We start from the raw sequence: 27,436 nt of genomic DNA on the forward strand, positions 1-27,436 counted from the left end.
CTCAAAAAATGGTTGAAAAGAAGAAGCATCTTATTTACTCATTAGTATATTTGCTCATCACATTGGCTTTAACCTTACCAGTTGCAACTGCAAGTGTAGAAAAGGCATTTTCTGCTATAAAAATTGTGAAGACTCATTTATGCAATCGAATGGGAGATCAATTCTTGAATGATAGCATAATTTCATATGTTGAGAAAAATATATTTGACAGTGTTGATAAGGAGATGGTCATGCAACGATTCCTCAATATGAAGCCCCGTCGAGGACAATAGTAAATGTAATTTTTTTTTCTTTTTGTGATAATATTGACTGGAAAAACAAAATATGAATGTTATATACAATTAGTTTTTATTTGGCCCACCCTAGCAGAAATTTCTGGATTCATCCCTGACTACCGAGGCTGACAATTATTTGGCATGTTTCTTGTTGGGCAACCAACAACAAGGTGCAAGCACAACTCTAAGTCTTTACTGGAGAATCAAAATTGCTGCCAAGGATTGGGACTCGGTTGCAAAGAAGGACAAGATCGAGGCACGATCCTTAAATTCTCAGTTTCCTTGGAACTACAATAATCTGAGTTACAAGAGTTACAAAACATGAGGTTATCTTACTCTTGGATCACTTATAGTCTTAGACCTCTCTACAGAACATGTGATAGAACTGGAGTGAGTGGTGCTATATGTTATTTTCGGCTCCCAATATAGGTGTGAGTGCAGTTACTATTATTATTATCACTATTTGTGATTAGCAGCAATGGTCTCGATGAGGCTTACTGTTTTTCCCTTAAAGATTTGAGTGAGTTAGATCCTCAAAGTAACTCTTACATGTAGTGGGTTGGGCCGGTTGGCTAGGATCTCCGTACCTACAATAAAGTACATAAAATAAACTAATAGTACATCATTTATTATGGACATATTTCAACAAAATATTTCCTTCGCATCTGTGACACAAATATTGTCAACTACATTTTGCGAAAGCAAGCCTTTTGGTTTACCCATCAGAGGAAAGCAACATAATGTCCTGTTACATGACAGTTTTCTGTTATAAAAAGAATAAATCTTGTTAAAGGGAAAAGACATTTATTCTGCCTAAAATTTGTAATAATGAATAATTTTATACAACTATAGCATATAAAGTTGTAATGGTCAAATTAAAAAATAATGGTTTCTAATGATACTCTAGTTTCCCTATCTCAATCTCCTTTCTTCCTATCAAGCATGGCCTTAGGGTTTCTATTAATGCTTTGAGACTTGTGTTATAGATATTCAATTTGAGTTTGAGGACCTTATAAATAAGGAGTCCTCAGATATAAAGGAGCACTCTACTTAAGCAGAATTTACAATTGACTGTTAGATTTTGTTAAACTGAACTTATTTGGCATACTGAAAGCAAAAGAAAAGAAATTAGTTGTTCAGAGGTCGATGAAGCTCTAGAATTTGCTTCTTGTACGAGTGACTGAAGGAAATGGAAGAAAATGTGGACTTAGTGACACATCCTAATAATGCATTTCGAGGTTGATACTGGTTTATATTCTAGATTTAGGTGATTTGATGATTAAGTTGCAATGGGTCCATGGTTGATTTAATGCACATAAAATTAATCACAAAGATGAAGAATCAGTTAAACGTATGGCTGTGGATAAGTTTCTAGTTTGCCATAGCATTCGGAGTTTTAGGCTCTGATTCACTATGATTTTGACTGTCATGGTGACTTTTCTTACAGATTTGGTTCACATGTGGAATGATATTCAGGACATAAGCCTTTGACATGAAAATCAATTGGAACAATGCATGAATTATACTTTGATTAGATGATGGAAGAGAAATCACCTCTGAATACTGGGTTTTGGGAAATCGGTCTAATGGAGGATCATGCTAATTGATATCTTTCATATTCCAGTCAACTTTGCAAAATTCACTAGTCTTAAGAAGACAGACATCGAACAATCTGGTATAAAGGAACTAGGCAATATAAGACTTGAGATGCCCCAAAAAATTATGAATGGGTGCTAATAGCTGACCTCAACTAGCTTACTATTGAGGCACAATGACTGCCATAAGTGCATCTTAAAATCAAACCAATGGTCTTCTTTGATTATTCGTGGACATTATTCTATCATGAAAAATAACATAAAATAAGAGTTAAATAACTTGATTTGTTCTTTTTTCCCCTAAAACAACACTAAGAAGATACTATATGATATAAAAAAGCTGAGAATAAAGTATGACCAAAAAAAAAAAAAAGATTACAGTACGCTATATGATCTATGCATGATTTGGGTAGTGACAAATATAATAATAGTATGATCAAAATTAATGCAGTGGAAGAGCCAAAAAACTGTAACTAGTGGTAGTGGGGCAAGATTATATTGGCCATCTATTGTCATTGCTATATATAAAATAATAAACAACCATTATCAATAATAGTGTGGAAAAAAGAAAATTCCAGAGACAGTATTCAAATCAAAATATCAGCCAGCTTATAATTATCATTAATTGGTAATGACATTTTGTACTGTTGGTCTAATTAAGTAATTAGGAATTCTGATTAATTTATCACATGCAAATTCATAATACACGTGTAGACATCGATTGATCGGCAAAGTAATTGAAATAAGACGATGATCAGTGAAGGAATTTGTAGTTTTCAAATACTTTCGAGATTGAAAATTATGAAAATATGTGTTAAGAAATAAAGCCTTTACAACCTCAAGGGGTTGGCTTGATAGCCAAAAGGTTTGTTCATTTCTTTGAAATTTTAGATTATCATCTTTTTCATGCGTCATTTCATCTCTGCTTTAGTTTCTTTTTTGAGTTCCTGGTTCAGTTTCGAGCCCTTTCCATTTTAGTTTTCCTTCTTTTCTTCATCTGCTTTTATGTCGTAATCTCATAAATCAATTGCATGGATGCATGCATATACTGATAGATGCGTGATCAAATTAACTTCCTGCCCTATTTCTGATCAATATCAATATCGGGATATTGCTTCATATCAGTTCTTATGAAATGATTTCTAGGGCTTTTTCATTTGCATTTGGCCGTCTGATCTTATCAACTTAATAATTCGCTCAATTGATGGAACCCTTCTGCCGTTTAAAGCTCCTCTAATTAAAAATGAATGTAGTCGCCTAACATGTAGATTAATATATTATAAAATTATTTTAGCTTTCTTTTGCTTGCAAATGAAATATACTATGCAATACGTAAGACAGGACCTCTCTTTTTTTATAAATTATCGTTTAATTGCGGACCCAAAACCAGAAATTTAATTGAGTGTTCTAATGTGAAACTCTATATGTATGTTTGTGTCAACTTTGGAACTGTTACGTCTCACCACAATTTTTTTCTTCCTTTTTTTATTGAAATATCTCATACAGCCATCTATTACTCTTTGAGGAAGCTCAATAATTAGGCTAACTCCCATTCCTTCTCCTCTCCTTTAGTTTATTCTGTTTGACACGTTTAATTTTATGACAAAAACATATCAGTTTTTTTGTTTTCTTTTTATTTGTTTAATTTTATATATATATATAATCAACGTAAGAGATGTTATTTGAGCATGCTACTTATGAATACAGTTTGCCTTAACTATTAATTATAGCTTTTTGCTTAATGATAAGCGTCGGACATATACAAGTGATATTATTGGTTGATATACTTAGATGGGGTATCGAAGATGAGATCGTAGCTTATCTACACTATCTCCAATTTGCCCTAATCATCTGGGTTATCCATGATAGGTATGATATTATTTGAATATTTAGTAGTTATATATTACCAAATCATTGTTTTAGTAACATTATATAATTAATAGATGATACCATAATTATGACCCCCTTTCATGATATAAATTATTGTAATTTAATATGAGATATGATTGAATTATTTGAAAAATCAAAATATTTAAAAACTTAATTGACAAATTATAATTAACACACCCGAACTTACAACATTTATACATCATTATACTTTTTTTTTTTTCCAATTATTTTATATCTTTGAGATAATTATATATTTATTTAAAATAATAATAGGTAATTAATAAATTATTTTAAAACTTTGTTTAAAATATCTTTAAAATCATACCAATTATTTTGTTGGGATGATAAAAGTAATTTTAGAAGCCCCACTCTAAAAGTCAGCAATAATGGGCTTCTCCAAAATGGGTCAGTTTGTGTTTAATGATAGATTGGGCCTTCTCCAAGAGACATTATAACTGTTTGTTTTGTGAGTTATTTTTATATATAAAAAAAAAAACTAAAAAAAAAAAAATCAGTAATTATTTCACCCATCATTGCAAAATTAGTTAAGGTAAAGTTTGAGAAGGTTTTAATTATAATTAAATTAAATTATGTAACATTTTTTTATAGGTTAGACTATTTTAAGTTAAATTTTTGCGGGTTTAAAAATTAATTAATTGGCGTAAAAAAAAAAATATCATCAAGAACACGTCTATTTAATTAAGACAGCTCAAAGATTATAAATTTGACTCAGAACTTGTTTCGTATGGGTTATTAATTAGTGAAAAGAGTTTATTTAAATTAGAAAACCGTTTGAATTTTTTTAAGTTATTTGATTATATTGAAATAAATGCTTATAAGATTTTAAATAAACTCATTTATAGGATTTTTGAGCTTATTTTATTGAGTTGATATATTCTTACATGTTAAAGGATTTTTTAGTAAGTTTATATTAAAAATATTTTTTACATTTGCTTAATTAAACAATTAATATTTTTTCATAAATTATAATTTAATAAACTCTTCTTCATAAGTTTTACTTAAATAAATCATTCCAAACGATTCCTTAAATACATTATACTATTATAGAATAATGACTTTTCTTAGACACCCATTGAAGTGCCTTTTTTTTTTTTTTTTTTTTTTTTTTTTTTTTTTTTTTGTAGAAGCACTTTGAACAAAAATTGGTGAACTCATATTTGGCATATCATATCCAAAGAACTATTCAACATTAAAAAGTACTTTTGCTGTTTCATATTTTCTTTCCCAAAGCAGTACGGTCAGCATAAAAAAGCATTCTCAGATCTAATTGAAGCTCTTGTCAAATCAAATCAAATCAAATATGCCTTATATAATATGTACGAATTTTGCTTTAATTACCCACAAAAATTATAAATTATATTTTTCCATATCTTTTTCACTATACGAGGTTGGATTTGATTCACTTTAGTACCAACAGAACATTCAGGACACAAGTTTTCATATTTATCATATTGGTCCAATAAAATTAGACCTGGCAAAACGGGTGGGTGGGCCGGTAGGCTGGGTCAAACGGGTTACGGATCCTTATACGGGTCCAATATTTTGCACCCGTGTCCTACCCTATACGGGTACGTGTGACCCGTTTTTTCTCTCTCCATATTTTAGTTTTCTTTACCCTAATAGTTTTCAATGACAAACACCCCAAAATTCCTATAGTTTTAATTTTTAACATTTACACCTCCTAAATCAACACTAAATTCATCATAAGATATAAACAAATATGAACCAAAATAAATAAATAACACATAAACAACAATAACATATAATACAAAACTACAAATACCAACCAAAATAAATAATACAAAATCACTAATACACAATTACACATAAAACAACAAATAAGTCAATAAACTATAAATACTAATTAAAATAACAAATACATAATCCAATATTCAACAAATAAACTCGTGCCCTCTCAAACCTCCAACTATGTACATGTTATTCAGGCTAGAAAAGAGGAACCCCATCTTGCTCCACATTCTGCCATCTTACTCCATGACGGAATGTGGTTCCAAGCATGTACCTCTTGCTAATGCAAAAATACAACTAACACCAAAAATCTAAGGAACAGCGTAGTGAAAGAGGAGAAAAAATCCCACTTTCTCGGCGCTCTCATGTTCACTCTTTTTTTCTAGGAAAATGAAAAGAAAAACTGAAATGCTTATAGTATTTGCATAAACATGATTCTGAAACCATTTGCCTTTTAAGGATCAAAAGTCCATATCATCACTATCACTGTGGTGCCTTTGATTTTGAACAGCCTTTACAGATGCACTCTCCCGAATTGGCTCTTTATTGGCAGCGGCAACGCTTTATCACTCTTTCTTCCACCTTTGCAATGTCATATGCTTTTGTAGCAGCTCCTGTGCTTCCTCTTAAAAGGCAAAATCTAATATTATTAATAATTCCAACATAACTAAAAAATGTTTAAACAATTTCATCCAAGGGTCACAAGCACACACTCAGAACATGTTAATAGTTAAAAGCCAAAAAGCACCAAATATTTGTATGATCATGGCTGACAATAGTAAGTCGTCGCAAATACTAAATACACCATATGCTCAAGTGGTTCTGGCTAAGTGTAACCATGTAACAAACCATGTTTCACTTTTTAACCTAACTTTTAAAGCAATAGAGATGAGCTACCTCACATAACATAAAGTGTAAATAAAGCTATTTGATGCTAATCCAGATCTGAATCAGCCCAATCTAAGTTTATCACATATTTTGCAGAAAACACTATTACCAATATTTAACCTCCAATTCTCAGCATGCCCAGGTACAAACAGGCATGCTTAGTATTTCTAAATATTTGACTAGCAGCTAGATTTCTGCTATACATTGATTGATTTAGAATCTAAGATACAATTTTCTGATGTTATACAAAAAACTAATGGAACAATGGAATTTTATCATCTCCTTCATGTAAAAAGCTCTTCACACTTGCATTTTATTTTCTAAAACTCAAGTGTTGCACTGAATAATCTTTTGATATTCCACAACTCATCATTTTCACAGGCAAAAAACAAGTTACCTGGATAGCATTCAGAACCTTGAAATGGTTGACAGGATAGGGAGGTCCAGGATGCATGTTTCGTGTGCTTGGAACATCAAGAACCCCATTTTGCCAGTGACCACACTCTGTCTCACGACTTCTGAAAGTATACATACCAAGACCCTGCCTTCTCCCCTCATGCCAGCCCCCTCATACCGATGTCCTCCCCAATTGATAAACTCCAAACCGTGCATCCTGTCTACAAAATATTCTCCTAAATATGTGTCCCCATTTCTGCATATGCCGTCATTAAAACCAAAAATCACAAGTAACAAGTACAATGTTTAATCTCACAAACCAATTAAAATACAAAATATTAACCATTCAAACAAAAAAGAAAACACAAAATCTGTCAAAAAAACAAAAACAAACACACAAAATTAGGGGTTAGGGATTCATTACCAGCTGACGAGTGACGAACTGACTATTAATCGAAGATGGAGACACCGAGATAGGGAGTTGATTCAGTTGAACTTCAGACAAAGAAGAATGACGAGAGATTGAGATGCGGCCGCGATAAGGTTGCTGAGAATCTGAGAGTGAGAAATCAGAGATGAGATGAGAGCGAGAGATCAGAGATGACTGAGATGAGATGAGACTGAGAGAGTAAGAGGCATGAGTGCATCTGTGCGTGAATGGCGAAGGCGTGAAAAATTAGGGATTCAACAAAAATGAAAAAGTTGATTTCTGCAAATACGGGTGCCCGCGGGTTCACCCGTATAAACCGTTTGTTTTTGGGCCGGGTACGGGTACAGGTCTAAAAAAAAGGGTTTAATAAATTGGACCCGTACCCTATATTATTTACCCGGGTACGGTCCAACCTGTGGGTCCAGACCCGTTTTGCCAGGTCTAAATAAAATAAAGGCAATAATACTATGTTCAAATTTAATGGAATGAAGGATATTTTCCCACCCAAGGTTTGGCAAAACAACACTTTTCCACCCTTTAAGTTTCAAAATGACACTTTCCCACCCTTCATTAGATTCTGTTATGTTTTCCGTTAATATTTTACTGAAAATATAAAAATACCCTTAAATATTTGACTTTATACATTTTTTTTTTTATTTAGCCAAAAAGTCAAAAAAAAAAAGTTAGTCCCTACCTAAAAAGTTAGGAGTAATGTTATACAATTGTTTAAAGTTAAATGACTTTAATATTTATTTATTTATTTATAATATCATCAGTATCTCATCACTATTATTCAATAATCTACTAAATTTATAATGTTTTTCATTTTTACTAATTAACATAGAAAATCAATATTAATAATTAATTAAATAAACAAAGGAAAAACAAAAATATTTCTTTACGCTTGAACTAATAAATAATTGAATAAAGACTTTGACTTAACTAAATTTTAGTTTATAATAAACTAATTAAGAAATAAACTTTTTAAGAGTATTTTCATTTTTTCAGTCAAATATTAATAGAAAATACTAACAAAATCTGACGAATGGTGGAAAAGTGTCATTTTGAAACTTATGGGGTAAGAAAGTATTGTTTTGCCAAACCTTGGGTAAGAAAATGTCGTTCTCCCTATTTAAAATATCTTTAAAACCATTTGCTAGACATAATCTTAAAAGACAACATAAATTAACATAACAGAAATCACAATATGCATTAATTATGCAGTTATATTAAATATCAACCATTCAAAGTGCATTCATCCAACTAGAGATTATCATCTCAAAAAACTTTTTATATGACTCGAACTCTTTCTTATAAAGAATTTATCCATAGAAGTAAGAGTCTAATAGACTATTTATTTTTTAAATATAAATTAAAAAGTGGGTTTGACTCTCTACATCTAAAAGCATCTCCTATAGGGAGCGTTTGGTTGGGGGTTAAGTGGGATTACTCGGGTTATGTCATCTTATATTACTTGATTACCATGTTTGGTTGTCAAGTAATATAAGATACCAGTAATCTTTAAATACCAATAGTGGTTACTATTGGTAATATAAGAGGTAATCTGATTACCTCCATTTTCTTAGGTATTCTAAGATTACCAGGGTTATCTTTTTTTGTTACAATTTTATCCCTTATTAATAAAAATTTTGGACAATAATACCCCTACTTTAAAACAAATTTACATAAATAATCTATTTCAATTTTACCCTTGTTAATTAAAATTTTGGACAATAATACCCTTATATTTAAAATAATTTACAGACCACCACTCACCCAGCCACCACCGCCACTGCCACCCAGCCACCACCACCGATAGCGGCCAACCACCACGGACCACCGCCGGAAAATCGTCAGAGTCCTTGAAAAGGAATGAAATTCCGTGGGAGGCTCCGGAGGCTTCGATATGGCCGTTTTCGGCCATTTCGATGCCGTTATGGCCGAAAACGGCCATATCAGGCCAGATCTATTCTGGCCATTTCCGGCCAGATCGATGGAACTGGCCGTTAACGGCCATGTCTGTGGCCGTTAACGGCCAGATCTAGCCCAGACCTGGCCGTTAATGGCCAGATCCATCGATCTGGCCTGATACGGTAGTTTTCGGCCATCGAAATGGCCGAAAACGGCCATATCAAAGCCTCTTCGTCACGGTGAGGTACTCACGGGTGCTTTCGGAGATTTTCGGCGGTGGTTTGCGGTGGTGGCAGGCGGCGGCAGGAGGTGGGGGTGATTTCGTCATAAATTAAAGTTTTATATAAGCGGGGGTGTTTTAGCTAAATCTGAAATATTGGGGGTTAAAAGAAATTATTCAAAAATTAATAATAAAAATAATCTTATATTAATATTTAAAAGGGGGACAATTTAGTAATTTAAATAACATACCGACCAATTTATTCCCCATAACCAAACATATTCATATAACATACCCACCAACTAACCAAACACATTTTTTTAAAGATTCCCAGTAATCTTCTAAGGTAATCTATCTTCCCAGTAATCTAACATTCCTGAACCAAACGCCCCCATAGTGTTATTTGTTTTAAAGAGAATATTTCACATAAATAAAGAATATCTTCATTAATTTCTAAATATAAATAAGAAAATTTGTATTCAAATTAGACTTAATAAATGAGTGTGAGAGAAAGAGACTTAATAGGAGAGAGAATTAATAATAAAATGCATAGAAACTTGTAATTTATTAAATAAAATAGGCATAGAGAGTGAAATTTGACTCTCTAGATGTAGAGAGTCAAACTCAATTTTTAATTTATATTTAAAGAATAAAGAGTCTATTAGAGCATCTCCAATGATGCTCTTTATTTTGAAGAACATTTTTCATATAAATAAAGAGTATCTTCATTAATTTTTAATTATAAAGAACACAATTTTTATTCAAATCCAATAGACTTTTTAAATTTAACGAAGATGCTCTTTATTTTTAAGAAAGAGACTTAATGGGAGAGAGAATTAATAAATAAAATGCATAGGAACTTGTAGTTTAATAATTAAAATTAAGATAAAGAGTAAAATTTGACTCTCTAAATGTGGAGAGTAAAATTTGACTCTCTAACTCACTCTCTAATTTACATTTTAAAGATAAATAGTATGTTGAACTTTTATTTTTGTGGATAGACTCTTTATAAAAAAGAGTTTAGGTCATATAAAGAGTCATTTTGAGATACTCTAAGACTTTTATTTTTATAGATAAACTATTTATAATAAAGAGTTTAGGTCATATAAAGAGTTATTTAGAGATGTTCTAAAAAGTCAAATGTTACTATCTATCCTAATTTTAATTAATAAATTATAAGTTTTTATCTATTTTATTTATTAATTATCTCTCTTATTAAATCTCTTTCTTGAAAGAACGTTTTTCCTCCCCACAACGGTCTTTAAAGTAAAGAACAACATTAGATTTGAATAAAAAAATTATTCTTTATATTTAGAAATTAATAAAGTGCTCTTTATTTATATGAAATATACTTTTTAAAATAAAGAGTATCATTGGAAATGCTCTTATAAGTTGTCATATTTTGTGTAAAAAAAATGGTGTTCCCAAAAATATTAAAAGTATAATTCAAATTTATGGGTCATATTAATTTTAGAAACTATTTTTGGATAATAAATATAAAAAAATTGTGTTAAAATAGGGTATGCGTAAAATATATTCAAGTGTTTTGATCTACAAACTTGGCCCAATTGTGTTAACAAGGATGGATAATTTTATTGTGCTTTGATTGAAGAAAAAAAAACAAGATAATTTTTATAATGCCATCTTACTTTAATAATGTAGCCACTTGATGAATATAAATATGAGTTTTAATTTGTTTATATTCACCATATAATGGGCTCAATATCTCTGGCCCATTAAGTCCATGTGTATTTCCCATTAACAGCAAGCTGGGTTTGACTTCTAAGGACCCAATAGAAAATCTAGCCCTAGAAGAACCAAAGAAGAATAGAAGCCTATTGCATGGGCCTACAAAAGCCCAATCTTTGAGTTGGGATTTTAGTCCAATTCCAACCAAGCAAAGAGGAGAAATGTATATCAGCCACCGTCTGCACACCATCCAATCAAAATAAATAATATTACACCAACAATTTTCTTTCACAAACTTTTTCTCATAATTCTAACGTGGTAACTCGCAATTGTTTAGTTTACAATGGGTCTCACATGAGTTTCGTATGAGTCTTACTAATTAATTACAAGTTGACTAATTACGAACTATAAGTAAAAAAAAAAAATTGTAAGGGTGAATTGTTAGTATAGTATTACTATGTAAAAATATAAAACAGTAAGTAGAAAGCAGAAGGTGATTGTAAAAATGGTGCACAGAGAAAAACTTTCCATTTTCATAAACTTGGCAGTGGGTGTGGGTTCATGTGAAGCTGCAGGAAAAGCTCCAGCCAAACTGCCCATGGGCGATGGGCCATGGTCCCAACTCCCAACTAGTTGAGCATCAGAACAACTTGTATTTCTAACTCAACACAATGATTGAAATATTTGTGCAATAATAATTTCTTCGACTTCACATGTATCAATGACGTGATATTTGTCAGCCTTTTACATGAACTGCGGCGAGAGTACGCCTTACGCGAAATAAGTTAGCCTATGGGTTGCAGCTGGATGCATGGAAATTAATATAAATATATATTGAGATAGTTGTGTTAGCCTATGACACCTCTTCATTAAATAAATTACAACTGGTATCCATAAGTGCATGAACATAAATTTAATATATTCACGCTTCCATCTTAAATGAATTGGGTGGTCAGTGGTCACTATCATTCTTTTTTTTATTATTATTTTTTAACAGTAGTATTTGGGCCAATTTTTTGATACTTTAATAGTCTTTCAAGTCTTAAAGTTGATAATTAGATAAATACTTTAGTGACAATTTTTATTAGTACCTAAGAAAAATTGAACTTAAAATTTTTTAAATAATACATTTAAAAATCTTTACCATCCTGCACAATCACTCACAGGTGGTTACTATTATTCAATTTTTAAACCTTCAACTTTTCTCTGCTTTCTAATTTTTTTTATTCAACATTTGATTAAAAAAAAAAAATCTTCAATAAATTATTATTTAATTTAACCCACAAAGTTATGCTGATAAGTAAGGATTCGATAATCGATATTAATATTTAAGTTTAATGTTCAACAATGCAATTAACATAAATTAATTTGAGACTGTTCTTATCGGTAGGATAAATGCTTTCTCCACAAGATCGTTATAATTTATGAAGCAAAACATTAATCATTATAATTTCTGAAGCAAAACATTAATCATCTAAGGAGGTATTTGTCTAAGCTTATAAGCTGGTCAAACTAGCCTATAAACTCTAAAATTAAGCTAATATGTTTGTTTATAACTTTTTTTAGCTTATAAGAAAAAAAAAAAAAAGTTGAGGGGAGGTACATTTTTTTTCTTCTTATAAACACTCTATTTATAAGCTAGTTTGACCAAGTATATTACCACATTATCTTGTTTAAATTTAAAATTTTATAGTATTCCCTTGTTTAATGTAATACCATTTTTAGTTATTTTTTAATAAAGTGTACTTATAAGCCACATTTTACCAAACACGTCAACTACTTATCAGTAACTTATAAGTATTTTAACCAAACACGTAATTGCTTAAAATTTTATAATAAAGTGTACTTATAAGCCACTAGCACTTGTTGCTTATAAGCTAATTTTCATAAGCTCAGACAAACACCCCTTAAATGCTTCGATTTTGTTGATATTAACAAAATATAATTACCTCGAAATAAGCATTAATCACATTTAAGTATACAGATTATAAAAAATTCTCATAATATTCTAAATATTTCTTCGTATCATATATTAAATTGGTGCAAGTAAATTAAGATCTTTTAATTTTATGTTTTTAATTAATTAATAACACTCCATGATCATACTTTGCTCCCCTTCTTTTAGGCTTTAATTAAATTATAGAATCTAGATATATTTTTTAATTAATCTATAAAAACTCTTTTCACCAACTTATCCACAATGAGCGGTGGATTAGCCATAGCTCCAAAAGATATAGGGAGAAACAAAAACCAATTAATTTCTAAAGCATATTCTCAAACTATCCTCTACTAATTCTTATAATATATTCTATTATTTTCAATTTATATTCAGGAAGAATAACATGTTCCCACCCAAGATTTGGCGAAGCGACCCTTTCCCACCCATCAAGTTTCAAAATGACACTTTCCCATCCACTGTTATATCCCGTTAAGAAAATCTGTTTTGAAGAAGGGTAGGATGGTCAGTTTTTATTAAAGCCTACCCATTCTACTTACTGCATCCTAACGCCAGACCCAAACATCTCTCTGAATCTTCGAAATTCCATTTATTTCTCCTCAAATCCTCACAATCTTGATTTCTCGTTTTCAATTCGTCTCCAGTGTTGTTGTTTTGGAGATTGAGTGAGCGAGATTGTCTCTAAGGCATCGTTTTTGGATTTCACAATTGCTGTTGAAGGCCAAATCGATTGGAATTTAGGGTTTATGTTACGAATTCGTAGACTTGGGGGTTTGAGGTTTTGGAATTGGGGGGAGTGGGAGGAAGCGAGATTCTTTTGGTTTTAATTCTTCTTCTGTACCCAAATCGAAATGACTCATTCATTTGGATACTTTGCTCTAAGTTCTTGAATTCCATTTTGACCATAAATGTCTCCTGCAACTAACTATGTAGATGTTTGCATCGAAAGAAAATCCGATAGCTTCGAGGAAGACAACAACCTCTGTAAGGATCATGGGGTCATACCCTGTTGAGCCTTCTGTTTGTGTTCTTGATCTCTTTGTCCTTCCAATGTTAAGTATTATATCTTAATGTTCGCAGCTCCTCATCTTCGCTTCTTTGAGATTGTAACTGCAGCCTGTACAAGAAAGCATGTCTTGTTCATATATGCAAATTTTACACTTCCCAGTTAGCAAGATTAAATGACCAAAAGTATATAAAAATCAAACTTGTAATTAGCTAGATACTATTAAATACCTCAAATAAAGAGCAATATAAGGAGAACATATTCTTTAAGTCTTTCAACCAATATGTTTACAAGCTCTACAATTCTATTTGAGAAGGCGAGAACCTGATACATTGTGCAGCAACGAAGCCTTTGGATTGAAGTAGCAAGACCATTGTTAACAAGACGAGCATTAGTATGAGTAAACGGGATAACCTTGTGTTCCTTGTAGTGGAGCTACCTCTCCTCTATAATAACTAGCCTGCATAAAGTTAAGCCATTGATTTTTTGATTGGGAAGGGATTATTATGTCGTTTATATATGATGATTTTGAATTATTTGTGTAATGTCCATACGTTAGCCCAAGAAACTGGGGCTATCTGTATGTGTTTTTTGCTTCCAATTCTGTAGGAGTGACAGAGAGATGTTTGGATCTGGCGTTAGGAACTTAGGATGTACCATGTAGTAAGCTGTAAGCATAATGGGTAGGCTTTAATCAAATTGACCATCCTATCCTTTTTCATAACAGATTTTCCTAACGGAATATAACAGTGGGTGGGAAAGTGTCATTTTGAAGCTTGATGGGCGGGAAAGTTATTTTGCCAAACCTTGGGTGGGAAAAAGTTGTTCTCCCTTTATATTCATAAAAATTAATTTAGTGGCTGCTGAGTATGTGCCCAAGTGGATGCCATAAAGCCTACAAATCATGCCAAACCAAAAAAATACATTAAATATTTGGCAAACTCAACACAATTATTGGTACAAAATTAAACGTCATTGGATGGATTATTTCTTGAGCAATGAGCATAATATAAAAAATTAAAAAATAAATAAAAAATACCCATTTTGACTCTTCAATAAGACAAAATTAAATTATAAATAATCAAACAACATTTTATGGAAATATAATAATTAGATAAATCCAAAACCCTAAATTAGTGACAAAAATAAATTAATATTATTATTGAAGGGGAACAAAACAAGTATTAATGCTTAATTTAATTCTCTTTTTGTTTCCTTTTATAGCACAAGGAGAGTGGCTTAGTTACCTTTATATAATATAAAGTTTGTGGATCTTTTGAGAATATGTTGAATTTTATAATGAAGATCGTCTTGAGATCAAATCTTGATAATAAAATAATGTATTATTAGCTTTCATGAACAAGGACAAAGCAAAGACGAGAGTGAGAATAGTAAATAATTTTTATCATGTCCAGTTCATCTCATCACGATGTTTGAATTATAAATGAAAGTTTATTTATTTATTGTAGACGGTGAAATCTACAGTTAAATCGAACAAGGTTGATTATATGAGAAATGAGCCATTGACAATCGTATAAACTTGTAGGAACGAAAAAAATAAACGCGAAGATGACACTTTGACGCTCAAGTTAGCATGGTTAAAGTAAATATTTAGTAAAGGTTGAGAACGGGAAGTGGTTTACCAAAAGTGTTTGGCTATGGCAAGACTATCGTAAAGTGGCCTAAGCAAGGCTTATGTGGGTAACTGCAAGTAAAGTTAGTCAAAACTAAGCTTTACGACGATGAAATAGTGACAGTTCTTGCTGCTACAGGTTGTCTGTCCATCCATAACGAGGGGATTGACAGACAACCCATAGCAGTAAATAGGAAAATCGTAATGTTTATCTATGTGGAAATAGAAACACTAGTTTATGTAAGATTATGAATCTTAGATGAATTAGGAAGTAAGTAGGACTTTGAGTCCTACTTTGCAATGAATACAAGCTCATAGGTTAGAGCCAATTTAGTTTAACTCGTAGAAATATCTAACTCGTTGAGTAGTCCAAAGCATAAGTTAACTCAATTTATAAACTGACCTTGATTGTAGAGTGATCTAAACTCATAAAGTAGCTCAGCTTGTGAAGTGGTGTGGAATAGCTCATAAAATGAGCTGACTCGTAGAATTAACTTTATTTTTCATTGGATGGTCAATCCATAATAAGGATTTAAGTGTGAGCTCAAAAGGAATTGTGCCTAGACCATGGATCGTTTATTTCATTATTAGGATTCAATATGATTTTTTACCCATTCATTTATTATTTTTAAATGTGAATCTCTTTAACATATGGTTAATGATAACAATATATCTTTTTTTAATTAAAAATTATGAAAATTTGTCTTTTACTGTCGGCTACAACCTTCAAATGATAGTTCGTGAAGAATAAGAATTGAATAATGACAAAATAAATCATATTAGTGATATACAATTGATATATTTATTTTTCGTTTTTTTTCATTACATTATTGAAAAGCTCCTAAGATGTTCAATTTTTTGTTTTTTTGTTATCAAACTTAAAATTTGAAATTAATTAACTAATTTTGAGATTTAATATTAAAATTTTTATTATGTCAACCTACAATTATTTGAAAGATAGAGGTAGTGGCTTGTGTTAGGGGACATTTGTCTAAGCTTATGAAAATTAGCTTATAAGTAACAATTGTTTATAAGCTAAAATTAACTTATAAGTATGTAAAATTTTAAGCAATTACGTGTTTGGTTAAAGTACTTATAAGTGACTGATAAATAATTGACGTGTTTGGTAAAATGTGGCTTATAAGTACATTTTATTATAAAATTACTAAAAAATGTACTACATTAAACAAGGACATACTATGAAATTTTAAAATTAAACAAGGATAATGTGATAATATACTTGGTCAAACTAGCTTATAAGCAAAGTGCTTATAAGCCCCCAAAAAACAAAAGTACCTCCCCCTAACTTATTTTTTTTAGCTTATAAGTTCAACTTATAAGCTCAAAAAAATTATAAACAAACAGGTCAGTTTTATTTTAGAGCTTATAAGCAAGTTTGACCAGCTTATAAGCTTAGACAAACACCCATTTACCCGTGTTCTCATTTTAAAAATAAATATTAGGGTGCATTAATTACATGCTTTATATTTCACATTAAAATTAAATTACTTTCCATAGACATTTATCGCAAATCTCTTGGAATTATTAATTAATTAGATTTTGCTAAGCAATAATGACGTGGAGCATTAAATATGTCCAACTCAAACTAATCCTATTTTATTAGAATAATAAATAAAAAAACCCATTTGACATAAAATTTAAATTGTTAGAATAATAAAGAAAAAAGATCGGTTTGATATAAAATTTAAATAAAATCTTTTTTTTTTTAAAAATAATGGTACAATAGATCTTATTAAAATTTGAGTTGTTTTTAAATACCATTTTTTAATACAATCCTAAAATTAGTATAGAAATAAAAAATGATTAAAAGTTGGGTTTAAAGTTTACTATGATTTTTTAATGTGAAAACATTTTGTAAATATAATATAAACCACGTTTTCAAGTACCAAAAATATTGTAATAAAACTAAAAAATTGAAAAATATTTTAGCTTTTGAAATTTATTTTTAAATCATAAATCAAACCCAACCTAATTTTTTTATCCTAATTTTTTTATCAATAAAAGAATTTTCCTGAATTTTTTACAAAAATCTTTTTTATAGAAGCATATTCTGTAATAATTTTTAATGACAACCATTTATTTCCACTCCATAATTATATATATTTAGTTTTAATTGTGATTTAGTTATTATATGTGATAATTAATTTCATTTGTTTTATTCATTTAATAACAATAATTACTTTTTTCCTTTTATGCTAATTTATTTATTTAAAAAAATTTAGAAGACAAAGATTTAAGGTACTTTTTAACTAGTGAGGCATGAATTTTGTATGTTATCTGTTATCATTTGATTACGTGTCATACTGTCATTGATTAAACTGGATAACATGTCACATGTGACAGCAGATCCGTAAAAATTTATGCAGGTCACTTTAACAGATAATTTCCCAAAGAGATTCTCTCAGGCGCGCCGCTAGGAATTTGCACACACTTTCCACATTAAAAATCTTTAAAATAATTAAAAAAAATCAATAAAACAATAAGGACCAATATTTTATGCACAAGCCAATTAAATAATACTTGCTTGAATATCCACTAAAATAATAATTAAATGTTACAAATAACGAAAATTCCTATAGAATTTTTGTTACGAGAATAACGATAAATCAAGATAAAAATGTATAAGAAACATTAAAGACAAATGTTGACACTAAAGATTGAACTTTTTGTTATTTTGTAATTTAAAAAGCAAGAATATATTAAAATATTTAAAAAATTAATTTATCATGCCTGTGGCTCTAAGAGAGAGTGACATCACGCGCGGGAAAAAAGAGAGAGACAAAAATAGCTCACTCCCAGTGGTGAGTATTCCCACATTTGGCCACAAAACGAGGGTAGTCACAGCGTCAAAGCACTAAATAACCGCCACGTGTACTTCTCAATACCAGCATCAATTCCTACTCAAAATAAACTCCCCTAACGCCACTCCTCTTTTCACTACCACCACTCTCCACCCTTCTTCTTCTGCTCCTATAAATTCTCCCTTCCCCCTCTTTCTACTCTCACACAACCCTTATTCTCGCACCGCTCAGTACCCGTCCCCTCGTTTCTCTCCCTCGCCCTCTCGCCTTTTCCTCCATTGTTTCCAGATTCTTCGTCTTCTAAGAGAGAAAAAGATTCTGTTTTTTAATAGTATTTATAGAAGAATNATACACCAAACATAGTATAGTATAAAAACAATACAATACAATATCCAATCAAACATCATATAATATTTTGTATAATACTATATAATGCAACACAATACTATACCATACAATACAATATAAACAGTATATTATAGTGTGTTAAACATGCCTTGAATAACTAATTCGATTATTCTTCTCTCTCTCTCTCTCTCTCTCTCTCAAAATTTGGAGGTATAGATATTTTTTTCTCCAATAAATATAAATTTTCGAATGATAAAAGTAAGAAGAATATTGAATACGTCAAGGTGCGTGCAAAGCCGCAAACTGGTCTGGACACTCTGTTTCAAAAAAGAATAAAGATATGCTGACAAACACATCTCAAAATTTTCTCTTAACAAATCACACACATGACACTTGAGTTGACAACTCCCACTAGAATGGTCACAAAATGATTTCGACTAGACCTAAGAAATGACCGCATCTTCATAAGGAACGACCGTTATCAAAGAGGAATGACCGTTCCTTGGATGAGGAATGGTCATTCCTTGGATGGAATGGCGACCATTCCTTAGGACAAAATGGCCATTCCACCTAGAGGAACGACCATTCTATGATGGAATGGCCATCCTTCCTATGGAATGGCCATTCCTTCCTCATGGAATGGTCGTTCTTTATACGATGAACGGTCGTTCATCCCTAAAGAATGGTCGTTCCTCATATAATGAATGGTTATTTGTCCTTAAGGAACAATCGTTCATGTTTAGTTAAAGTCGTGATTTAAAATAGTAATGTCAACTCAATGCCACGTAGGCGTTTGTGAAAGAAAGTTGTGAGATTCGTTTGTCAGTGTAGCATTCCCTTTCAAAAAAAGTATTGAATTCTCTTTATGTATACATATCCGATGTGTGTACTAAGAAAATGGCTAATTTTGCCGATTTTCCCCAAAGATTTATACTAATTTTCAATATGCCCTGAACTTTAGGAATTATCACTAAACTTCCCTAAATTTTCTCTAATATGCCCTAAACTTTTGGAATTAACATTGAATTCCCTAATCTTTCTCTAATTATTGACAACATCCCTCTCTATTTGGGATAATTAGCAAAATTAAACAAAATCATAAACCAAAGTACCAATACTTATGATTTATGAAGGACCTGGGAGGTCAATATCACTCAATAAGTCTGAAATCCAAAGTTGGTTTGTATTACATGAAGGAGGCGTTTGGATCATATAATATTTTATTATAGGGGTATATTATATTAACGGAAAGAAAGATCACCTCGAAGATTATTGGAAATGTTTAGAAAATGTGTTTGGTTGGTTCGAATAAATTGGTGAATAATATGTTTGGTTGGGAAGATAAATGGGTAGGTATGTTATATAGATTACTAAATTGCCCTCCTTTTTAAATATTAATATAATAGTTTTTTTATTATTTTTTTTTTTGAATTATTTTTTTTAACCCCCTACATTTGAAATTTTGCTAAAACACTATAGGCATATAAAACTTTAATTTGTAGTAAAATCACCCCCACCCACCCCAAGCCACTGCCAGCAGCCAGCAAACAGCGCCGACCGTTGTCAGCAATCGACAGAATGGCGCATGACTGGCTGTATGTGGTCGGTCGTGCGCTGACAAAGCCGAAAATGGCCATGGATCACAAATCCATGGCCGAAAAATGGTCATTTCATGACCAAAGATGTGGCCATGAAACGGCCATAGAAACGCCAGATCTGGCTGTTTTTTGCCATGGATCTATAATCCATGACTAGAAAAGGCCTTACCGGCGCATGACCAGCCAAATCTCGCCGGTTGTGCACCATTACGGCAACTGACGCAGGCGGTCGGTGGTGGTGAGTCACAGCCGGCGGTGATCTTTGGTGGCTATGGGTATTTTGTTAACTTTTAAACTTTTTTGTGGTTGGAGTGTTTTAGCTAATTTCTCAAATATAGGGGGACTGGGTAATTGTTATTTGGTAGACATTTGAAGGCAATTGTATTCGAAATGGTTTTTAATTAAAGGCAAAATGGGAAGAAAAATCATATTACCCCGGTAATATTTTAATAACACCCCCTAACAAGGTAATAAAATTACCCCCCACATTACCAACAGTAAACACTATGGGGGCGTTTGGATCATATAATGTTTTTTTATCTTAGTAATAAGATGACTAGAAAGAAAGATTACGTTGTAGATTACCGGATTTAAATTATTATTGTGTTTGGTTCAATTGGGATGTATTAATAATTAATGTATTTGATTGACAGTAATAACAGATGTCCTGAAATACCCTTTTACTATAATGCTCTTGGGATGATTACTTGTATTACTAATTAATTTGTTTGGTTAGCTGTAAGAATAGATTTCTTGATTGCATTTTACTAAAATGCCCTTTAGATACGAGGTATAAATAATTAATGTGTTTGGTTAATAAAAGAAATGATCAATTAACAAAATTCTTTTTCTTATATTTGTCGGGAGCAAACAAATGGAGATGAAGCTCGAGGTTGCTACAACAAAGATGGTCGACCAACGGCAGAGGGAAGAGGGAGAAGTTAGGCTAACGAACGCAAACAAAAAAAAAAAAAACAAAAAATACAATGGATAAAGGGCGAGGGACTTACTGAAAATGGCGAATGGAGTGTTGTCTAGATCAAACAAATAGAGACGAAGACCTGAGGCGTTGCGACGAAGATGGTCAACCAACTGCAGAGGCAAGAGCAAGATCTTAGACTAACGAATGCAAAACAAACCCAAAATGAAATATACAATGGAAAAAGGGCATTTGACTTGCTGGAAAATGGCGATCGGAGTGATGAAGTCGTGAACGAGATCGAGAAGAAGAAGACCAGCGGTAGGGCAGAGTCTTGGTCGAAATGTGTATTAAGGTTGAGAATTTTTTTTCTTTTTATATTGTAGTTTTAGTGAAATAAAATGGCATATTGGTCACAATATGCAAATATGTGAGGATAATATATGCATACCAATATTTCGTGGCATTTCTGAAAATGTTAATAATAAGTAGGGTAATTTTGTCCGAAAAATTAAAAAACTGATGACAAATCCGTGTTCTTGTGCAAAATGGGTGTTTGGTAATTATTAACAAAGCCAATGATATTTTCATCCACATTGTCCATTGTTTTGGGGTAAAATTGGACAGAAATTTGGATTACCAGAGTAATATTTTAATAACACCCTCCCCCCAGGTAATATTATTCTTGGCGATTTATCCCTAATTTGGCACTGTTTGACATTTTTTTTTTTTTTTTTGAGGAATGTTTTTTTACAAAACAACCAAATATGGTTATCTACGCAATTTAAAATATATTACCCCCGTTATATAATATCAACTCGATCCAAACGGCTCCCCTTATATGCAATAAAAGATTATGATAATATTTTATTACTTACAAACCAAATACAATAATCTTATAAAATAAATGAATATTAGCCTCCTTATCTTATTTACTCTCATCCAAACGGCCCTAAAAGTAGGGGAAGTATAAAATTATTCCTAAAGAAAATAACAACTGTGTTTCTTTGAGAATGTACTTGGGCTTGAAATAGAGCCAAGCCCATATTTCAACCATATTTCAATTGTAGAAACTATTGCTTAACGCTTATAGATCAAACTTATCGTCCATAAGCCCAGGTTCCCTCTATAAAATACCAAGTATAAGAAGCTAGGGTTTTAGGTTTGTGTCTCTCGCTCGCAGTAAGCGCCTCAGCTCAGCTCAGTTCAGATCACTTTCAGAGATCTTTAGCCACCGAGCCCAAAATGGTGAAGGGACGCCAAGGAGAGCGAGTCAGGTCTCTGATCTAACCCTAAACCCTAACCCTAGTTTTCGTTTAACCACCGTGAATCTTTATTTTTTCATTTCGATTTTTGAGGCTTTTTGTTGTTATTCTTTGCAGACTCTATGTCAGAGGAACCATTCTCGGATACAAGAGGTAATCTTTTAATGACTTTCGATTTATCATGCAGTTACTGTTATCGTTTTTTACTTGGATTTTGACTTGCTTTGCTAGCAATAAGTTTGGTTCATTTAGATTAAGCAATGAAATAATGCTAAATTTGAATTGATTTTTGTTTAATGAGTTACTAAGAAATTGAAAGCTTATCTTAGAGTTAGCTTCTGTTTGTATACAAGATAATGTTTTTTGGGTTTTTTTTTTTAGTGAATGGTGTTTTTGTTTTGCATTGTCCTGAAATATGAATGATATGTATTTGTATTGCTTTGATTTTTCTGCGTTGAGTTTTCTATCTTAGAGCTCTGTGTACATTTGGTTGCTAAGAACAATAACCACGAGAACTGGAATCAGCAAGTGTTGGGTATTCAATGTTCCATTTATTCGCTCAGTTTGCTTTTCAACTTCATGTTTTATGAAGTTTGTAGAAGAGAAATCTACTAGTGTTGGTTATTCTATGTTTCATTAATTAGCTCGGTTTTTGTATTATTATTTTTTATGAAGTTTCTTGGAAAATGGTATAGAGAATAATAACATTAGATATTTGCTCTTCAACTTAGTGTTGATTGTGGTTAAGTTTTTTTTTTTTTTTCTATTTTGTATAGGATAATAACAGTAGATATTTGCTTTTTGAACTTATTGCGTTGTGAAACTAATATGATCATGATTGTTAAGTTTTCTTTTTAATCTATTTTGTACAGAATAATTACATTAGATATTCACTCCTCAACTTCATGTTTCATGTAGTATATTATCGGGATTGGAGTTAGGTTACCTTTTTTTATTTTGTTGGGAAATAGCTTTTTTCTGTTCCTGCATTTCTTTTGATGATGAAGTAAATGATTTGGACTTCTGTTTTACTGAATGGTTTTGGGACTAAATGTTAATGGATGGTTAGGTCAAAGGCAAACCAGTACCCAAACACGTCTTTGATCCAGATTGAGGGAGTTAACACCAAGGAAGAGGTGGCATGGTATGCTGGAAAGCGCCTGGCTTACATTTACAAGGCTAAGGTGAAGCAGAACGGGTCACACTACCGTTGCATTTGGGGTAAGGTCACCAGGCCTCATGGTAACAGTGGTGTTGTTCGTGCCAAGTTCAAGTCGAACCTGCCCCCAAAGTCCATGGTATTGAAACCCTATTACTTTTCTAATTGTTATTTAATGTTATCCTGGATATTAGGTTTTTGATTTTTGGAGTCTTTTTCTATCCGTGCAGGGTGATAGAGTTAGGGTCTTTATGTACCCCAGCAACATCTAAGGTACTTTTACCATTTCTATATTTTCCATGAGGCATTTTTGTTAGGTATTAGGTTGGCATGTTCAATATGGGTTGTTGTTTCTTGGTATGATGTAATTTTGTTAGGCTTTATTTTGACAAATGTATGTGTTAGTTGCCTCCAAAATAAGGGTTTATGCTGCTGTTTTAGGTCAGTAAATTGTATCAAGTAGTTCTAATTTATCTCCTTTTTTATCATGCAGGTCCTCTCCAGTCTGTAGATGCCGGATTGAGTTGAGTGATGATTAGATGAAAAATGAATTTTATTTGTTTTTATAAGTTAAGGTTGAAATATCTGTGTTTTGAGCTGAATCCTTTTTGGTTATTTAGGATGATAAATGGAACATTGTTTAAATTTACTAATGTCAGGATTTTTCACCCTATTTGTTTCTTGTATTTTGAATATTTGGGTGCTTGACATCTTATTGAATTAAAATTTAAATAGGTCTATTATCCGTGCATGCTTGCTTCTTTCCAATTCTGAAGTTGCTTATTATTTGCTGAGTCCAACGAGTTATAGAATTGTCGACTTTGAAATGTTGGTTTGGTTGTGGTACCATGAGATGAGTCCAATTTTATGATATTATGCATGCGCACCCATTTTATATGTGAAGGATTTTCTGCCTGATTTATGGTTTTGGACAAGTTTCGTCCCAGTTTCTATTGGTAGGTTGTGAGGTTGCCATAACGCTAATTTTTTTTTTCAAAATTTTGGTACCAAATAATAGTGGATGGTTAGATACTTCTTATTAACTACTCGACTTTCATGGATTTGAGCAATTTGTTTCATGTGGCATTTGTTTACCTTTGCTGACATTGCCTTCAATGTTTTGCTGATTATGGACAAAGACAAAGATTGAGGTTGAGCATAATAAGTCCTTATATTGATCAATTTAGGTCCTCCCTTAGGTCATCGAAGTGTATTGTATATTCTATACATTCATTTGAGGTCCAAGAGAAGTGTCGGGGGGCATGATGCCTTAAATTAAGTAATGGGTTATAGCTGGATGATATGACTTCTTGATGGACAGATGGGTTTATGATATGTGTTTTAAACAACACATATGCTTCAAGCTTCATTGAAGGCGGCTATAATTGTTTCATAATCTAACTTTTATTTTCAGTTTTTCACCCTATGTCACGTCATAAGGACCTTCTCTTCTTCCCAAACAATCTCTATTGAATCTTGACTCTTGATTTCATTTCAGAAGCAATTGATTCAATCAGACATGACTTGATTTGATTCATTAACGTTGCCAATTTTTGGGAAAGGTAACAGATTAATTTACACAAAATGATATTAAGATAAGGGATTTTTTTTTTTTTCTTCAGTATCTATTAAGTCACAAATCTGATACGTGGTTATTTTGTGAAATTCGTATCTCTGAGAAACTAAAGTTGTCATCCGGACACAACCGTGATTAGATATGGTTTTTGAAGTTTAAGACACATTTTATTTATATATATATTATGATTGTGTTTGATAAATTAAGCTCTTAAACTCTTGTTTTGCAAAAACAAGAATAAACTTTTATCCAATTTAAGCACCTTTATGGCAAGTAATCGCAACGTAAAGCACTCTCACACCTTGTACTAAACGGTTTTCAGTTTCACCTATTTTTATGCTTAAAGTGTAACGCTCATTGGATGATTTCTTAAAAATAAAAATAAATGATGAAGTATTAGAAACGTTACCAAAATAAAGAGAACAGAAAAACGTTCAGTGGGATGAAGAAAGTGTGTTTGTTTTGTTATTTGAGTAGAAATTTAAAAAAAAAAATTAAAGAAAATGTGTTGGGTTATTATATGTTTTAAAACGGTTTACAACAATACATAAAAGATAAAACACTAATTTTAATAGAAATTTCAAAAACGTTTTCAAGATATATTAGAAAAAATGGGGTTTACAAGATAATGCCAAACATGCCCTTATGGTCCCTATTAATAATTCTATATTTGAAATTATCTTCATTAAGTCAATTAAAAATGTTTAAAATACACATGAAATAATATATAATAATAGAAAAAGTAGGCAACGTTAATTGCATAGCTCATGTTGTTATGTCGATAACAAGTGCGAAACATGTATTCTGTTATGTATACCAAATTTGACTTCCCGACACATAAATAAATTAATTAATTTTTGAGTTAACGATTTTTTTTTCTACTCGAATAATGACTTGATGACAATTTCCCACCTACAGACGATTATTCCCTTTGTTTCATTTTATGACCTTGCACAACTTTTAAGAAAATAAATTTCTCTCTCCTCATACCGACTCTTTCACTGAAATTGCAGTGGAAAAATTTTGATTCTCCCGTTGCTCTTCGCCTGCATTTGAAAAAGAAAGAGAGAGAGGAGATAAGAGGCAGAGATGGAGAAAGAGAGAGAAGAGATGAGGGCAGAGAAAAAATGGAATACAAAGGAGAGGAGAATTCATCGAGGAAGAGAGAGAGGATGGAGTAGTCAAACGACTTTTATTTTGGCAAAAAAATACTTTCATAAAACGTCTATTAAAGTGAAACGGAGGGAGTAAAATACTATTTTACTACCCAAATTTATATTCCGAGAACGAATAAAGAGCAAACCCGTTCCAGGTTGTTAGGACTTTTGAAAATAGGAGGCTGATAAGTATTTTAGTGGTAAAAAGTTGAATTTTGATAGTTGAGATTAATTAGAATTTGACTTTGGAGGAACAATTGTGTAAACCTTAATTGCTCGATTGTTGGTGATTGACAGAGTTGTCAGGAGTAGGGTTTGAGGGGTTTTGGTGAGTGATGATCAGATAAGAGACTGGTGGTACTTTAGAGTCGCAACTATGCCGGAATCGGAAACGAAATATAAATTTGGATAATAAAGTAGTCTTTTAAAAATATGTGGATGAGAAAATATCATTAATCCATTATTTGAGTGGGAAAAAGCCGTTGACTCTTAATTTCTTGGCAAGAAAAATTGGAAGAAAATAATTAGCGAATGGATCAAATTTTAGGCACATTATAAATGCATAAATAATAACAAAGTCAAAATTAGGTAAAAATTGTGGTAAAAGTTTTGCCGCACGTTGTGGCTGAATTACTACAGAAAGAATTAGGCAAAAGGGCAGGAGCAGCCTTTGACAAATCTTAACACGAGATTTGAAAGAGCTTATGGACCGGTCTAAAACCAGCTTTTGACAATTCTAACTTTCTTGTTTTGTTNTTTTTTTGAGTTTTTTTATTCAAATCTTGATGTCACTTACTATAATAACATTATGATTTATTTGATTCTATGAACTTATAGAACACATCTCAATTACCAATAATAATAATAATAATAATAATAATAATAATAAAGCCTTTATGATTTGGTGTTTTCGGCTTTCGTAAAGCAAAGTA

At 31.7% G+C, this 27,436-nt stretch overlaps 1 protein-coding gene across 2 annotated transcripts; it reads left to right on the forward strand.

The window, feature by feature from the left end:
- The first annotated feature begins 22,476 nt into the window (after positions 1-22,476).
- On the forward strand, positions 22,477-24,444 carry LOC116114256 (60S ribosomal protein L35a-1). Of its 2 annotated transcripts, none has more exons than XM_031400427.1 (5): positions 22,477-22,624; positions 22,730-22,765; positions 23,682-23,910; positions 24,002-24,044; positions 24,261-24,444. In XM_031400427.1, exons 1-4 carry the CDS (start codon positions 22,593-22,595, stop codon positions 24,041-24,043), a joined length of 339 nt encoding a protein of 112 aa, XP_031256287.1. In that variant the 5' UTR covers positions 22,477-22,592; the 3' UTR covers position 24,044; positions 24,261-24,444. The 2 variants fall into 2 exon arrangements, with proteins under 2 accessions (XP_031256287.1, XP_031256279.1); XM_031400419.1 differs by having other exon boundaries at positions 24,265-24,444.
- Positions 24,445-27,436: the final 2,992 nt, after the last annotated feature.

Source organism: Pistacia vera, unplaced genomic scaffold (genome assembly GCF_008641045.1).
Source record: "Pistacia vera cultivar Batoury unplaced genomic scaffold, PisVer_v2 Contig1214, whole genome shotgun sequence".
Lineage (NCBI taxonomy): Eukaryota > Viridiplantae > Streptophyta > Magnoliopsida > Sapindales > Anacardiaceae > Pistacia > Pistacia vera.

Excerpts from the sequence above, each read along its gene's own strand:
- LOC116114256 (XM_031400427.1), top strand. The coding sequence starts at position 22,593 with ATGGTGAAGGGACGCCAAGGAGAGCGAGTCAG. Across the intron at positions 22,625-22,729 it reads CGCCAAGGAGAGCGAGTCAG|ACTCTATGTCAGAGGAACCA; the intron begins GTCTCTGATCTA and ends TATTCTTTGCAG. Across the intron at positions 22,766-23,681 it reads ACCATTCTCGGATACAAGAG|GTCAAAGGCAAACCAGTACC; the intron begins GTAATCTTTTAA and ends ATGGATGGTTAG.